We start from the raw sequence: 16338 nt of genomic DNA on the forward strand, positions 1-16338 counted from the left end.
TATTATTAAATTCGTTTTGTGCTCGGATTATGCAAGCAGCCAGCATGGTAAGTTTTTCTTTGTCTGTGCCTTGCAAACCTGTGCCTAATTCAATCACATTATCAGCCAGTTTCTCTATAATTTGTTCTGGATTGGTTAAATCCTGCACAGCCTGTTTTAGATCTGTATAGTTAGCATTAAATGTCATTTTGTAAAATAATTCAGTCAGTGCATACCCTGTCTCATCTTTCTGCACCATAATGTTGTGAAGGGGTTTTGTTTGGGTTTTGGGGGACTAAATATGAGGCCAAATTTAAAAGGGTTTAAATAATTTAATATTAAATACAAAGAGAATCTCCCCCCCAAACTCATATACAGTTAACCTACACAAGTCCTGTGTATGCAGTTGTGAAATTATTTTACAGAATGTCTATTTACAGCAGGAATCAGGAATTTGGTAGAGCTTTGGAAAGCTTTTGGATAGAGAGTTTTGCAGCATAAAAGTGCCATGGGTAAAGTCACTGAAAGTCTACGCTGCTCAAATTGAGATTGTTCAGTTACTCATTGGCTGGAGTCACAGTCTCTGTGGTCCCAAATATGTGTAGCAAAATTCACTTTGTTGACCCTTGTGGGTCTGTATAGTTCAGTTCAGATATTATTGGGGTGCGCTGTCTGAGGAGGCGCCATGGGCACGATCGAGCTGGGAACGACAGGCTGGAGTGGCAGCTGGCCGGGGGTGCCTCGGTCGGTTGTTCCCTGGGCTGGTGCAAAGGACCGTGGGGCTGGAAACCATGCAGTGGTAGTGGCCCCAAAGGCAACAAAGAGGCTAGGAGCAGTGTGTGGAGGAGGGTGGCAGGAACACTGAATTGCGCTATTTATGAGATGTGGGCCTGAGATTGATGGTCCCTTGGCCACAATACTGTCCAATGAGCGTCTGGCAGCAGGCCAAAACATGCCAAATAAGGTAGGGTCCACAGGTCCGGTACCCCCAAATATGGAGAGGGCTCAGTTGGGCCCACGACCTAGGTGCGTGAGCTTATACAACTTGTTTACCTCAACCTTGCAAGCAAGGGCAGGCCAGACTTGAAGGCACCAGGCTTATTGTGCTCCTTTGTCCACTTGATTTGTTTTCCCCTGGTTTGGACAGAAAAACACCTTTTGGAGGGAAAACATGTCCAGGCAAGTATAGACTTGTAAACAAGGCTATTTGGGCCTATGTGGCCCTCCACCACAGGAGCCCAGAACTGGACACATTACTCAAGGTGTGGCCTGACCAGTGTTGCATACAGGGGAAGAATAACCTCCCTCGTCCTACTGTATTGGCGTATAACCGGTGGAGCACCTGGGTGCAATGACTCTTTGGTCACCAATATGGTTAGATGGTCGTAATCCGCTTTATTTCCGTGATGCAGAGACTTATATGCATTCTAGCAAGAGGCCTGCTCCACCAAGATTGGTTACATACAGAGGGTACAGGGTTACATGTAAGGCATGGATAGGTCAGTATACTGTAACAATCTGAGGGTCAGCCTCTGGGGCTGGCTAAACTCTGCCCACCTGCAGCTGCCACTCCACCCCCTGCAGCTGCATGTGGGGGGAAGCCACCCTGTGCCTGCTATCTAACTCCCAAGGTCTCGCCCAGCATGGATTGCTCATGTTTATGATTTCTGTGTCCTCTTCAAGCAAGAATTTCTCCAACAGTCTGACAATCCAGAACCTTTTGTCATGATCCCCACAGGACCAGATAGGACTGCCATAAAGTTCCTCATAGGTACGAGTGCACAAATCACTGTGCTGAATGTGCAACTGGCAAAGTGCCTAAGAATCCTGCCATCAAGGAAAAAGGTAAAGATAATGGGTGTCACAGGGCTGCCTGACACCTGCCACCTGGCCAAAACAAGGCTGTGGCCACCAGGTGACAAACGGAGCACCATAGTAGAAGTTGCCTTAGGCTCTTATCCAGAGAACATCCTGGGATGTGATGTCCTGGCTGGTAAGAGATGGCGTCTTCTTGATGGCACAATATGGAGCTTTGGCTCTTATGGGGTTAAGGGCAAAGGGAGTGAAATCAGTTCAGATTTGCACTTTGCAAACTGCTCCCCCACTGCCAAAATCAAACATAACCCGTGTTGCACAATACTTGTTATCAGCAGCAGCCAGGCAAGACATTACTGAGGTGATTGCTGACCTGGAGAAAAGGAAAACCATTACAAGCACTCACTCCCCATACAATTCACCTGTCTGGCCACTCCACAAGCCAGATGGAAGGTGGAGACTCACCATAGATTTTAGGAAACTTAACAGCAATACCCTTCCTCTCACTGCTGCAGTTCCAAGTTTAACCTCCACAGTAACAGCAATCCAAGCGGCCTCCCACACCTGGATGGCCACCATGGACGTGAAGGACATGTTCTTCATGGTACTGCTGAGGGAGGAGGACAAGGCACACTTCACCTTCACCTGACAAGGTATCCAATACACTTTTAACAGCCTTCCACAGGGGTATAAGCACAGTGCCACCATAGCACACAACACACTAACAGCACTGCTAGACACCATCCAGGTACCAGAAGATGTCAGTGTTTATCATTACATTGGCGACACCTTGGTGGGAGGAAATAACAAAGAACAGGTAGGCTCAGTAGCCAGGGCCATCTGGGAACTATTGACCAACCAGGGGCTAACCAATCCACGAGATAAATGTCAGGGCCCAAGCCAGGATGTCAAATTCCTAGGACCCTGGTGGGTGGCAGGTGCAGTGTCAGTGCCAGGGGATGCTTCAGAAAACATTGAGAAGAGTCAAACACGCAGTAACAGGAAGGAGCTACAACAGCTGCTGGGCACTTTAGGTTACTGGAGGAAGCACCTTCCAGGTTTCTCTGTAATCGCCTGTCCCCTCTATGATCTGCTTAAAGAGCAGAAAGTCTGGGACTGGACCCCACGACACACTGAGAGCCTGAAAGTTCTCAAAGATGAATTGAAGGCTTATCAGAAACTGGGGCCTCTGCACCCACAAGATGCCTTAAGGGCTGAAGAGGGCTTTTCAGAGCACGCCTCATACTGTGGGATATTCCGGAGGGTACCCAATGGCCCTAGTAGAGCTCTCCTATTTTCATCCACAGCATTCAAAGAGACCGAGGCGAGGTACTCTGAGTGGGAAAAGGGACTCCTTTCCCTAACCCGAGCTGTTAAGGAGGCAGAGGAAATCCACACTACCCAAGATATTGTAGTGCAAGGCCCTTTCCCTCTGCTCGGAGTGATCCTCAAAGGATCTCCTCCCCCAGAAGGGATTGCCCAGAAGGCTACCATAAGAAAATGGTTTGCCTGTCTGGAGGGAATTGCACAGCTCATGCCATTGAGAGAAGGGCCTACGAAAGTATCCAAATTACAGCAGCCCACAAACCCTGACAAGTCACTGCTAGGCCAGCCTTGCAAGCCTTCCCCTATTCAGGTAGCTCCTGAAATGACCACAGACTCTGACAAAGCAGGAGTGTGGTTTACAGATGCATCCTCCCAGAGGGTAGGACCTAAATGGCATTATAAAGCCGCAGCCCTGGGGATTGGCACAGGCCAAACTATCACCGAGGAGGGTGATGGTAGTGCACAGGTGGGAGAACTACCTGCTCTAATGCTGGTGGCAGAAAATGGAGCAGAAACCATATACACTGATTCCTACTCCACGTTCAAAGGCACCACCGAGTGGATTTGCTAGTGGGAGGCGAATCAGTGGAAGGTTTCGAATGCAGAAGTGTGGAGGGCTGCTGACTGGCAGAGGCTGTTGGACATAAACCGATCCAGACCTCTCAAAGTGGGCTGGGTAAAAGGGCACTCCAAAAGGTAGCAACCTGGAATGAGCAGGTGGATTACCTGGCAAAGATAAATGTGGTTAGCGATGAAAAGGATGACTGGTAGTGATTAGCTGAATGGCTGTATGTTAAGAGAGGCCATTCAGGAAAGTCAGACCTCCACTACGAGTGTAGGTCTAGAGGGTGGCCAATCTCTATAGCAGCCTGTGAAGCAATCATCTCAGCCTATCCACGGTGCAGAATTAGGCTCAAAGCCAATCACCCTAACCTAGACCCAGCTCAACACATCAGGGAAGATAAAACACTATGGAACACATGGCAAATTGACTATGTGGGTCCACTCAGGCCCTCACATGGAAAGAGGTATATACTGGTGGGGGTGGAAGTTGTTTCAGGCTTGGTTATGGCTACAGCCACCAGTACTGCCACAGGTGCTCAAACCATTGAGGCTCTGAGGCAGTGGTTCAGTATCTTGCCAATGCCTGAGTGTATCCAAGAGCGACAACGGGTCACACTTCACCACATCATCAGTGCAAAACTGGGCTAGGGGTGAGGGAGTTAGATGGGTATTCCATACTCCCTACTACCCCCAGGCTAATGGCATTGTGGAGAGGACAAATGCCCTAATCAAAAGGCATGCCATCATCTCAAAGGGCAATTGGGATAAGCGCCTGCCCCACGCAGTTTTCACCATGAACAACAGATGGGGTAACTATGGCAGCCCAAAAATTAAGGCATTCTGTCCTGCTGAAGCAGTGGAGAACACTAACCACCCGCCAGGGGAATCCAAACAACACTCCCAGCATTCATTAAGCAAATTACAGGTGGGCCAACCAGTACTGGTGAATTTACCTTTGATCGGAGTCGTGCCCATGGCCCTATCCAAACCAAGGGGTTATACACGTGGGAAGCAAGCGACATAAATGGGAAAACTGCATAAGCACACGGTGGATTATCCCAGATTTCTGAACTGCTTCCACAGATAACAGTGTTTTTTCTTGCAAACATTTGAGATGTATAATAATGTTATTTCATTATCAGGGGGTGGGCACAGAAGCTGACCTACCTTAATCTCATTTAGAATATGGTTATACACATCTATCATTTATGTACACACTCTGTATAAGCTAATGTTCAAAGGGTTGTATGTATAGTTGTTATATTTGTATAGTGTGACAATTTGCTTTATCCCTTGATTAATGGCCCATTGGCCAGGGGGTGGTATATGTGGTGGAGGGCCACATAGGCCCAAATGGCCTTGTTTACAAGTCTGTGCTTGCCCAGACATGTCCTCCCGAAAGGTGTTTTTCTATCCAAACCAGAGGAAAACAAGTTAAGGGGACAAAGGAGCACAGTAAGCCTGGTGCCTTCAAGTCTGGCCTGTCTTGCTGGCAAGGTTGAGGTAAACAGGTTGTGTAAGCTCATGTGCCTAGGGTGTGGGCCCACCTGAGCCCCCTCCATATTTGTGGACCTTACCTTATTTGGCATGTTTTGGCCTGCTGCCAGACGCTCATTGGACAGTATTGTGGCCAGAGGGACCATCAATCTCAGGCCCATATCTCATAAAAAGGCAATTCAGTGCTCCTGCCACCCTCCTCCACCCACCGTTCCTAGCCACTTTGTCGCCTTTGGGGCCACCACTGCTGCATGATTCCAGCCCACGACACTTCGCACCGGCCCAGGGGAAAATTCGACCAAGGCGCCCCCGGCCAGCCACTGCTCCAGCTCACCATTGCCAGCTTGATCGTGCCCGTGGAGCCTCCTCAGACAGCGCGCCCCAATAATACCTGAACTGAACTAGTCAGACCCACAAGGGTCAACACCGTGGCTTTGCCGCACATATTTGGGACCACAGAGACTGTGACTCCAGGCAGTGAGTAACTGAACAATCTCGATTTGAGCAGCATAGACTTTCAGTGACTTTACCAGTGGCACTTTTACACCACAAGACTCTATCCAAACCTTTCCAAAGCTCTAACAAATTCCTGATTCCTGCTGTAAATAGACATTCCGTAAAGTAATTCTGCAGCTGCATACAAAGGACTTGTGTAGGTTAACTGTAGATAAGTTTGGGGAGGGGAAATCCTTTTGTATACAATATTAAATTATTTAAACCCTTTTAAATTCGGCCTCATATTTAATCCCCTAAAACCTGAACAAACCCCTTCACAACATGCCCACACCCAGGAAAGCTCCAGCAGCTCACAGCAGCCTTGAGGCAGGAGTGCAGCACTCCCTGAGCCTTCAGCTTCTAGAGAGAGCCTCCAAAGTCCATCCTGGCAGATCTTCTTCCTCCAGACCTCCTCCTTCAAGGCCATGTGGCTGCTCCTGCAGCTCATGGCCCTTGCCCTGTGCCAGAGGCCAAGCAGAGTCAGTCAGGGGTGGAAATGGGTTACAGGTGAGAGTTCAGAGCACAGGAAGGAGGTTTGAGGCTGAGGTGGCCATGGGAAGGCTGAAGGCTCAGAGATGCCTTTGAGTGCTGAGGCTCAGACCAAGGCTGAGGAGAGCCTTTGGTGTCCTCTTGATGGTGTGTCATGGAGAGTAGCAAAGGCTCTCTAAGCTTTTGCTATATTGTGTAGTTTCTAGTGCCTCACATTCAAGCCAGAAGCATCGAAAAACCAAAACAATCTTTCAGTCCCATGGGAAGATTTCTCCCTAGGGTAAGTGAAAAGTAAACACTGGCCATGTTTCCTTTTCACTTGGCCTTGCTTTCCAGACAACAGGGTGTTGTTTTGGTTAAGTAGAAACGACTTTCTTAGGCCTGCCCAGCACCTGCAGGTGGGCTGGCCTGAGGAGTGGTCTTTATATTGTTTTAGGTAATGTTATCCAATTATATAAATTGCTTACTGGTTTTTACCAATGTATGTGAACAACGTAAAAGTGGTCTGAATTGTGGGCTAGTCCTGTTTTGGAACATTATAAAAATGGTGGACAGGCCAGGATCGGGGCTCTTGCCTTTTGCCTTTTGCTTTTGCCTTTTTGCCTTTTGCTCTGGATCTCACCCTCGCTCCTGTCCTTCCCCAGACTCAACAACAATAAACTGCTCGCCGATCTAGCCTCGCCTCGGGCGGACGCCGAGTCGCAGAGGCCAAAGCCTGCATGCCTGGACCCTCATCGGGAGAAAGGGACTCCCTGCCAAGCTACAGACTGTGAGTAGCTGACGAACTATTAACTCGAACCAGAGACTCAAAGAACTCACTTTTAACCATCGTAGACACTTTAATTTGCCATTTTCGGAAATGTTACTTTGATCTCAATCAAAAAGAATTCACAGTGGTGGTGTAGTTTCGGGAAGAGGGAATTCGCATTCTTTGCAATAAATCACTGATAAAATAGTCAACGCCTCGCGTGTTTCCCCTATAAATACTCCGCGAAACTGCGTTCCACGACATGGTGCTGGGCAGGGTTCAGGTGAGGGCCAGCTGTGAGGAGCAGGGATTAGGTTGGGGCTGGGCTGAGTGCTGCAGTTAATGCCAAGTGGTCAATGCAAAGGGTAAAGGCTGGGGCCAGGATGAGCAATGGAGGTAGAATTAAGGGCAGGGATGGTTTAGGGAGGGGCTGAGGTTGAAGGGGTGAGGTGAGGAATGGGCTCAGCTCCTTTTGGGTAGAGCAGGGGCCTGAGGTCAGAGGAGGAGCAGTGGTTAGACATATAGGGCTTGGGGACACTGGCTAGAGAGAGTGTGAGAGGCTCAAGGTGCATTGGGAGCAGATCAGGGGATCCAGTTTGTAATGGGACTGGGCCAAGTGAGTATGGGGAAGGTGTCTGAGGATCCAGTTTGTGCTGGGACAGAGGCCAGGCTGTGCTGAGAGGGGCACAGGGAGTGGGCTACAATAGCAATTAGCAGTGGTAGAGAGCCAGGTCTGAACTGAAAAAGGGAAAATCAAAGCAGTCTGTACTGGTGTGTGGCCTGGTCTAGCTTGGAGGTGATCAGGAGGTCTGATTTGTACTAGGAAATGTCCCAGAGTGCCCTGGGATGGTGCCAAGGGTCCAGGGAGTACTGGGAAGGAGCACAGTGTGTACTGGGAGGGGTTCAGAGTATCCATGTCCCAATTGGAAGGGATCCAGTGAGTCCCAGGAGCATCAAGGGAATCCAGTTTGTGCTGCATTGTAGCCCAGGCTGTATTGGCCTCATTGCCTCCTTGTCCATCCTCAGGAGCCTGGCAGGGTCTGTGCCATAGTCACAGTATCACAGTATCAACAAGGTTGGAAAAGACCTCACAGATCATCAAGTCCAACCCTTTACCACAGAGCTCAAGGCCAGACCATGGCACCAAGTGCCACGTCCAATCTTGCCTTGAACAGCCCCAGGGACAGCGACTCCACCACCTCCCCGGGCAGCCCATTCCAGTGCCCAATGACTCTCTCAGTGAGGAACTTTCTCCTCACCTCCAGCCTAAATTTCCCCTGGCGCAGCCTGAGGCTGTGTCCTCTCTTGTTCTGGTGCTGGCCACCTGAGAGAAGAGAGCAACCTCCTCCTGGCCACAACCTCCCCTCAGGTAGTTGTAGACAGCAATAAGGTGTCCCCTGAGCCTCCTCTTCTCCAGGCTAAACAATCCCAGCTCCCTCAGCCTCTCCTCGTAGGGCTGTGCTCAAGGCCTCTCCCCAGCCTCGTTGCCCTTCTCTGGACATGCTCAAGCATCTCAATGTCCCTTCTAAACTGGGGAGCCCAGAACTGAACACAGTACTCAAGGTGTGGTCTAACCAGTGCAGAGTACAGGGGCAGAATGACCTCCCTGCTCCTGCTGACCACACCATTCCTGATGCAGGCCAGGATGCCACTGGCTCTCTTGGCCACCTGGGCACACTGCTGGCTCATGTTCAGGCGGGTATCAATCAGCACCCCCAGATCCCTCTCTGTCTGGCTGCTTTCCAGCCACTCCAACCCCAGCCTGTATCTCTGCATGGGGTTGTTGTGGCCAAAGTGCAGCACCCTGCACTTGGAGCTATTGAATGCCATCCCCTTGGACTCTGCCCATCTGTCCACGCAGTCAAGGTCCTGCTGCAGAGCCCTTCTGCCCTCCAACCCAGCCACATCTGCCCCCAGCTTTGTATCATCTGCAAACTTGCTGATGACTGACTCGATGCCTTGTGGTCTTGAATCCTTGTGGTGGAGAGTCCCAGGGGTCACAAAATGGCCTTGAGCATGTCCTGTCCTGTCCAGACATGTTTACTGCCTGTCTGCATTGCAGCCAGAGGCAGGAAAACAGCACAAAAGGAACCCAGACAGCCCAGTCTGGTTTAGTCTGGTGGCATGAGAGGGGTTCCATAAGCCCCACGCCCCTGTCGCGTGCAAGGCGTCTGCGCCCTCCGTGTTTGGAGGAGAGCAGCCTGTGGGGTCTGCCTTTTGTGGGTATGTTTGGGTGACTGCCAGAGGTGATTGGGTGATTGTGTGGCCAATGAGAGCATTAGCCTCGGGCACTGTGCTATAAAAGGGGGTGAACAGGTGAATAAGGAGCTTGCCTGCTCCTTCCTTCCTCGCTTACCTGCCGCTCACCTGCCCCTTTCTTCAGCCACCTCAGCTACCTCAGCCTCCTCAGCCACCTCAGCCTCCTCAGCCAGAAGCCGATTCCACATCACAGCCCAGGTGGAATTCACCACTGCACTTCTGTTGAACACTTTCCTGCCTATGCTTTGGGCCACAGACATTAGCACTGAGGACCAGTGAGTGTCCTGAATCCTTCATTCAAGCTGCTAAAGGAGTTTGGTTAACCTCACCAGCGCTGAATGAAGCTGCCAGACTCTGGCAAAGACATTTCTAAACCTTTCCAGATCCCATTGGGTAGAGACATTCTGTGAAACAGTTCTGCTGACAGCACCCAAGAACTTGTGTGCAGAGTTGTAAATCAGTTTGGGGAATTCTCTTTGTATATATTAATAAATTATTTACTAACTTTTGCATCAGCCTCACTGCATTTCAGCCCAAACTCAGATCTCAACTGGCCCCTGCATAACAGTCCTGCCCTTGCCATTGCTCCTGTCCACATCCTACTGCCTCAGCAAGTGCCCTGAGGACTGAGGGAGGGACAGGATCTCCCTTGCCAGGGTGTGCAGGTCAAGGCTTGGTCCTCTGGATTACTGAATGCCCTCCAGGTGTGCTCAGCATCAGAGACACCTTCCCCTGCTTGTGCTGACCTCTCAGCACTGCCTCCAGTTCTCTGCCCTAGCCAGAGCCTGAGGACACCTTCCCAGTAGTGTCCTCACTGGGACCCATTAACAACTGCAAGAAACTTCAGAGTCTGAAGCTGGCTTGAACTTCTGCAGAGGTTTCATCATCTTCCTCTCAGCCTCTGAGGCTTACCTGGCACCAAAGCCACCAGAGAGGTCATTAACATGCCCAGGGCTGCTCCTCTGCTGCTGATCTGGGCTGGGCTCCTGGGCTGCAGGGAGCTGCTGGCAAGTGGGCAGCACTGAAAAGAGACAGCTCTGTCCAGGAGCAGCTCCTCTGCACAGCACAGCAGGGCTGAGGGCACTGCCAGAGCATCTCAGGCAGATGAGGGAGGCAGAGAGAGCTTCAGGGTGGCCAGGACCAGGAGGATGCTGAGAGCTAACTGGAGGAGAAGTCCGTGACAGGGTGAGTCTGTGGGTGCAGGGCAGTGCAGCTACAGGTCCTGGAGGCATCTCCTGCAGCTGGCACAGCCACAGCTGATGAGGTCTGTAAGGAGGACTCCCTGCCCAGAGGCTCTCCTCAGGCCATTGTGAAGAGCTGTGCAGCCCTGGGCTGCAGGCAGGGGTGGGCAGAGCTGTCCTGCAGAGCAGGGTCCCTGCAGCCCAGGGGCTGTGTTCTGGGGCTGGAACTCTGCTGCCTGCCAACCTCAGCTCTCAGCCTGCCTGCAGAGCTCCTCATGGCACTGTGGGCAGAAGCTGAGGGGGGAAGAAGCCATCCCTGGCAGGGCAGGGCAGAGGAGGGCAGGGCAGAGACCTTCTGCTGAGCAGAGGCTGCTGCATGGGTCAGGTTTGCTCCCAGCTGCAGCTCCCCCCTGGGCATTTCTGAGGGCCCTTTCCAGAAGATCAGGGCAGCCTTTCCTGGAAGGGAAGGAGTCTTGGCCCTGGAGTTTGCTCTCCTTGGTGGGCAGGGTGAGACTGGAATTTAGTTCTCCACTCTGCAGAAGACACTGAAGCCTCAGGTCCCCTTGGTGCTTCCCTGAGCTGCTCCTGAGTCTCTGCACAGCTCCAGATCAGCCTGGGCAGTGCCCAGCTGCTGGGAGGGCTCTGCAGGGTAGAGCTGAGCACACAGCAGGTGGGATGGGATCTGTCAGCAGGGAGCAGGGAGAGACCTGGGCACAGAGAAGCAGCTGGTGGCAGGGACAGCTGCAGGCAGCAGAGACATGGGCAGGCAGATGGAGAGGGATCTGCTGCCAAGCAGCCTGGCAAGGGGCATCAGGCAGCTCTGGGCCACTCTCTGCCCTGCAGACACTTTTCCCAGTGCAACCTTTTGGTCTCCTCTCCGACCCAGCAGAGGCAGTGCCCTCAAAGCTGTGGGCTCCAGCTCATGAGTCATGGCCTTGGCATCTGCACATGCAGCTGGAGGCTCCTGCAGTGTGCACACAGAAGGGTGACCAAAGCTCTTCAGTTGTAGCGTGTGAGGTGCAGGGAGCAGAGCAGGGCAAGGAGAAGGCTTCACACCAAGCCCCTCTGCCTTTGTGCCTTCACTTCATCGTTTGCAGAGCTCTGCAGTGCTGCTCCCTGAGTCTCCCTCGAGCCACAGGACTCCTGCTGTGTGGGACTGGGGCTGGGCTGTGGTCACTTTGTGCTCTGGCACTGACTCTGGAGGTCCTGCCCCGGAGGTGTCTTCATGGCAGCTGAGTGTCCAAGCTGCATTGGAAGCTGTGCTGAAGCCTGCCAGTGGTTGGTGGGGATGGGGCATGAGGTGAGCCCTTCCTCACTCAGCTGAGGCAGAGGCTGTCCTGTGGGCACTGCACCTTTGTTTCCAGAGAGAAGTGTCCCCTAACTTGTCACTGCTTTTCCTCCTTGGACAGGTCTCCATGGCCAGAGGCAGGCAATGTCCAACAGCAGCTCCATCACTGAGTTCCTCCTTCTGCCATTCGCAGGCACACAGCAGCTGCAGCTGCTGCACTTCTGCCTCTTCCTGGCCACCTACCTGGCTGCCCTCCTGGGCAACAGCCTCATCATCACCACCATCGCCTGGCACCACCACCTGCACACCCCCATGTACTTCTTCCTCCTCAACCTCACCCTCCTTGACCTAGGCACCATCTCCACCACTGTGCCCAAGTCCCTGGGCAATTCCCTGAGGCACTCCAGGATCATCTCCTATGCAGGATGTGCTGCTCAGGTCTTTTTCTTTCTCTTCTTCATTTCAGCAGAGTTTTCTCTCCTCACCATCATGGCCTACGACCGCTACGTTGCCATCTGCAGGCCCCTGCACTATGGCACCCTCCTGGGCAGCAGAGCTTGTGCCCACATGGCAGCAGCTGCCTGGGCCTGTGGCCTTCTCTATGCTCTGCTGCACACAGCCAATACATTTTCCCTGCCCCTCTGCCAGGGCAATGCTGTGCACCAGTTCTTCTGTGAGATCCCCCAGATCCTCAAGCTCTCCTGCTCCACAGCCTACCTCAGGGAACTTTGGCTCATTGTGGTCAGTGTTTGTTTAGCCTTTGGCTGCTTTGTGTTCATTGTGGTGTCCTATGTGCAGATCTTCAGGGCAGTGCTGAGGATGCCCTCTGAGCAGGGACGCCACAAAGCCTTTGCCACCTGCCTCCCTCACCTGGCTGTGCTCTCCCTGTTTCTCAGCACTGGCTTCTTTGCCTACCTGAAGCCCCCATCCATGACCTCCCCATCCTGGAACCTGTTTGTGTCAGTTCTGTACTCAGTGGTGCCTCCAGCAGTGAACCCTCTCATCTACAGCCTGAGGAACCAGGAGCTGAAGGCTGCCCTGAGCAAACTGCTCCCTGGATGCTTTCAGAAGCAATAAACTCTTTGTCTCCTGCTGCAGAGCAGCTCTGGTGGCACTCAGTGCAGGCCCAGTCTGTCTTCTCCAGCTTTTGCTCTTTGTGCTGGACATTCACTCTTTGTGGTGTTGCCATTAATCTCAGCCCACATTCATTAAATAGGGGTGCACAGGCACACAAAGTGCTCAGCCACTCAGACCCTCCAGCTCAGCCACTCAGACCCCCTCGCTCGGACTCCATTGCATAGCTCCAATGCTCAGAGGCTCAGACCCACTCGCAGCTCACCTGCCTGTGTACCTTTCTTGCAGGGCTTACTTAGGCCTGCCTATATATATATGAGGAGCCTATAGTCTCCAGCCAGCTGTGCACATCTGCACAGCACTGTGTTATCAGGACCAGATCCTGCATTGCCTTTACCTACGGAGCTCAGACTCCCAGCAGCTGTGCACATCCTGCATGCTGCTGCCTATCATTGCCTGGTAAGCGCCACTGCTACTGAGATAGCCAGGAAGCAGACTCTGGATTGTCTGCACACACACAGCCTGTTAGCCATGTGAGAACAGTGCCAGAGACAGCACAATATCCTCCTCCTGTACCTGAGATCCTGCCTGCTGGAGTCCCTGGACACAGCATCCACAAGACGCCAGCAGCACCAAGGCAGAGATTGCATCCTTCGCCAGGAGAACCAGATTACAGACTGTCATTTCCCCACAAGCTGGGAAGATTCTTCCTTTCCCCTCAAGCCAGGAGGATTCCAGCCTCAAAGTCCATGGGCAGAGCTCCCCTGAAGTTTGGACACTGGCATAGGCTGTGACGTAGTCCCAGAGGGTGATTGTTGATGAATAAGAGTTGTGAGTAAAAGCTTTAATGCCTCTGTAATATCTGTTACCTCTGCCATGGAGCAGAATCAGTTTCCAGCTCACTCTGCTGGGCAAATAGCATAGAGACCCCAAAGGGCATTAAGCTGCAGGGAAAGCTCCTCTCTCTGTTTGTAGTTGGAATGTTTGCTGGTTGTTAATAAGTTCCTGTACATATTTTATCCTGGAATGTTTTCATAACCATGTAAAGAATCCTTTAATAATTATATACAGTGGTTGGGGGTGGCAGAGTCCAGAACATTGAGTTTAATAAATATCTATTTTTACAGAATATTATCTCACCCCAATTAATTTCTCCCCTCCGCCAAATCCGGCCTAGGTGCTGAGAATCCACCTCCATGACACCTTCCAAGGACAGACCAAGCCTTGTCCCACTACAAACTGGATTCTTTGATCTCCTGCCAGCATAGACCTGGCAGCATCTCAGTCAAAACTGAGCCCCTTTAACCTCTCCCAGTACAGGCAGGACAAGCTCTGGTATGGACTGAATCCACTCTTCCCCTCCCAGTACAGACTGGACCCCATCCCAGCACACATTGGTCCCCTGGTCCCATGGCAGTACTGCTTCAGTCTCATCCCAGTACAAACTTCACCCCTGATGCCCAGCACATGCTGGATGCCTTTAAGCCCTCTCAGTACAGGCTGGGCCCTGTCAGAGTAGAAACTGCATACCCTGACCCCCTCCCAGCACACACTGGGCAATGTACCAGGTCCAGCCTGGGTGCCTTTAAACTCCCCCAGTGCAGTCTGGGCAAGTCACATTACAAACTGGATCCTCTGATCCCCTCCCACTACAGACTGGATCCCATCCCTGTCCAAACTAGATCCCATTAAAGTCTCCAAGGACAGACCCCATTAAAGTCTCCTTGTCCCAGTTTCATTTGTTCCCCTAATGCCTTCCCAGCACAGACTGGGCTGCAGTCCAGTACAAACTGGATCCCCTTGACCCTCCCAGGAGTGCCTGGATCCCTCTGAATGCACAATGGATTCTCTGACCCCTCCCAGTACACCCTGAACTCACTCCCAGTACGACCTGCACCCCTCAGCACCATCCCACTTCACTCTGGACCTTTTCTAGCACAAATCAGATCTGCTGATTCCCTCCTGGCCCACACTGGGCCATGAGCCAGTGCAAACTGCTTTGCTTTTCCCCCTCCCAGTTTGGATTTGGCTCTACCACTGCTAACTGCTATGGTAGCCCAGCCCAGGACAGAATGGGCTCACTCCCAGCACTGACAGCATCACTTGGCTCTGCCTGATAGAGCTGCTGACAGCTGCCAGTAAAATCTGATCCCATGGCCTCTGCCAGTGCAGGCTGATCCCCTCCCAGTACAATCTGAACATCCTAATCCTGTCCTGGTACAGACTGGGCCTTTTCCTAGTGCCAGGTGCATCCTCTGATCTCTTCCCACTAGATACTGGCACTTGCCCCAGCCCAAACTAGATCCAACTGCCTCCCTCCAGGACAGACTGAGTCTCTTCCCAGTACAACCTGCATTGATTTAGGCCCTCTCAGCACAGCCTGGCCTCTCTCCCAGTACAAACTGGATCCTGGAACACCTTCCCCATACACACTTGGCTCCACCCCATTACACACTGGATGCTCTGATCCCCACCCAGTACTCCTTAGGCCTTTCACACTCTCTCTAGCCAGTGTCCCAGATCCCTTCTCCTACCCCCTGCTCGTTCCCTCACTGCTAGGAAGGGGGTAATTGAGTCTGAGTTTGGGGTGAAATGCAGTGAGGCCAATGCAAAGGTTATTAAAGAATTCATTGATACATACAAAGAGAATTCCCCAAACTCATTTACAACTCTGCACACAAGTGCTTGGGTGTGGTTAGCAGAACTGCCTTACAGAATGTCTCTGCACAATGGAACTCTGAGAAGGGTTTAGAGATGGCTTTGGTAGAGAAGTCTTTTGGCTTCACTCACCGCTTGTGAGCTCAACCAAATTCTTTCAGCACCTTGACCAAAGGGAATTCAGAACACTCCTGGTCCTCACTCTTAATGTCTGGGGTCCAAAGCATACCCAGGAAAATACACAATAGAAGTGCTGTGGTGAATTCCAGGTGGGCTGTGGTGTGGCTGGGCTGCTGCATCAAGATCAGGACACGCTGCCTGAGGAGACTTCACGGACATGGGCAGAGTCCCTCCGTGGCTTCTCAGAAGCTCATTGGACATTCAGCTGCCTGGGCAGAGGAGGATCCAGGCTGGAGGCTGAGGTGGCCTGTTTGGTGCACCAGGGCTCAGCGACCCTCTCTGGGCTGGCACTGCAGGCTGAGGTGGAGGTCGAAAATCGCAGGCAGACCAAGTGGTTACCATGCAAAGTGTCGCACAGCAGCGGCAAAACAGCAGCAGACACAAGCGGGGAGAGGCAGGCAGGGGAGCGACCGAGCATGCAAGCTCCTTATCTACCTGCTTACCCCTTCTGTGGAGCAATGGCTGAGGCCAATGGTCTCTTTGGCCACGATATCACCCAATCACCTCTTGGCAGTCACCCAACTGTACCCAGAGAAGGAGGAACCCATCAGCTGCTCTCCTCTAGAAGTGGCAAGGTGCAGACGCCTGGCACACGACAGGGGCGTGGCTCTTATGGAACCCCTCTCATGTGACCAGACTGAACCAGACTGGGCTGTCTTGGGTTTCCTTTGTGCTCTTTTCCCACCTCTGGCTGCAATGCAGACAGGCAGGCAAACATGTCCAGACAAGCCAGGATATGCTCACGCCTATTTTGTGACCTTTGGGACTCTCCACCACACTCACCC

The 16338-nt window shown here is 52.1% G+C and overlaps 1 protein-coding gene across 1 annotated transcript; it reads left to right on the forward strand.

Annotated features, from left to right (window-relative positions):
- Nucleotides 1–11785: 11785 nt before the first annotated feature.
- Nucleotides 11786–12718, forward strand: LOC135174145 (olfactory receptor 14A16-like). Its single transcript, XM_064141386.1, has one exon. The coding sequence runs from the start codon at nt 11786–11788 to the stop codon at nt 12716–12718; it is 933 nt and encodes a 310-aa protein (XP_063997456.1).
- Nucleotides 12719–16338: the final 3620 nt, after the last annotated feature.

Source organism: Pogoniulus pusillus, unplaced genomic scaffold (assembly GCF_015220805.1).
Source record: "Pogoniulus pusillus isolate bPogPus1 unplaced genomic scaffold, bPogPus1.pri scaffold_47_arrow_ctg1, whole genome shotgun sequence".
Taxonomy (NCBI): domain Eukaryota; kingdom Metazoa; phylum Chordata; class Aves; order Piciformes; family Lybiidae; genus Pogoniulus; species Pogoniulus pusillus.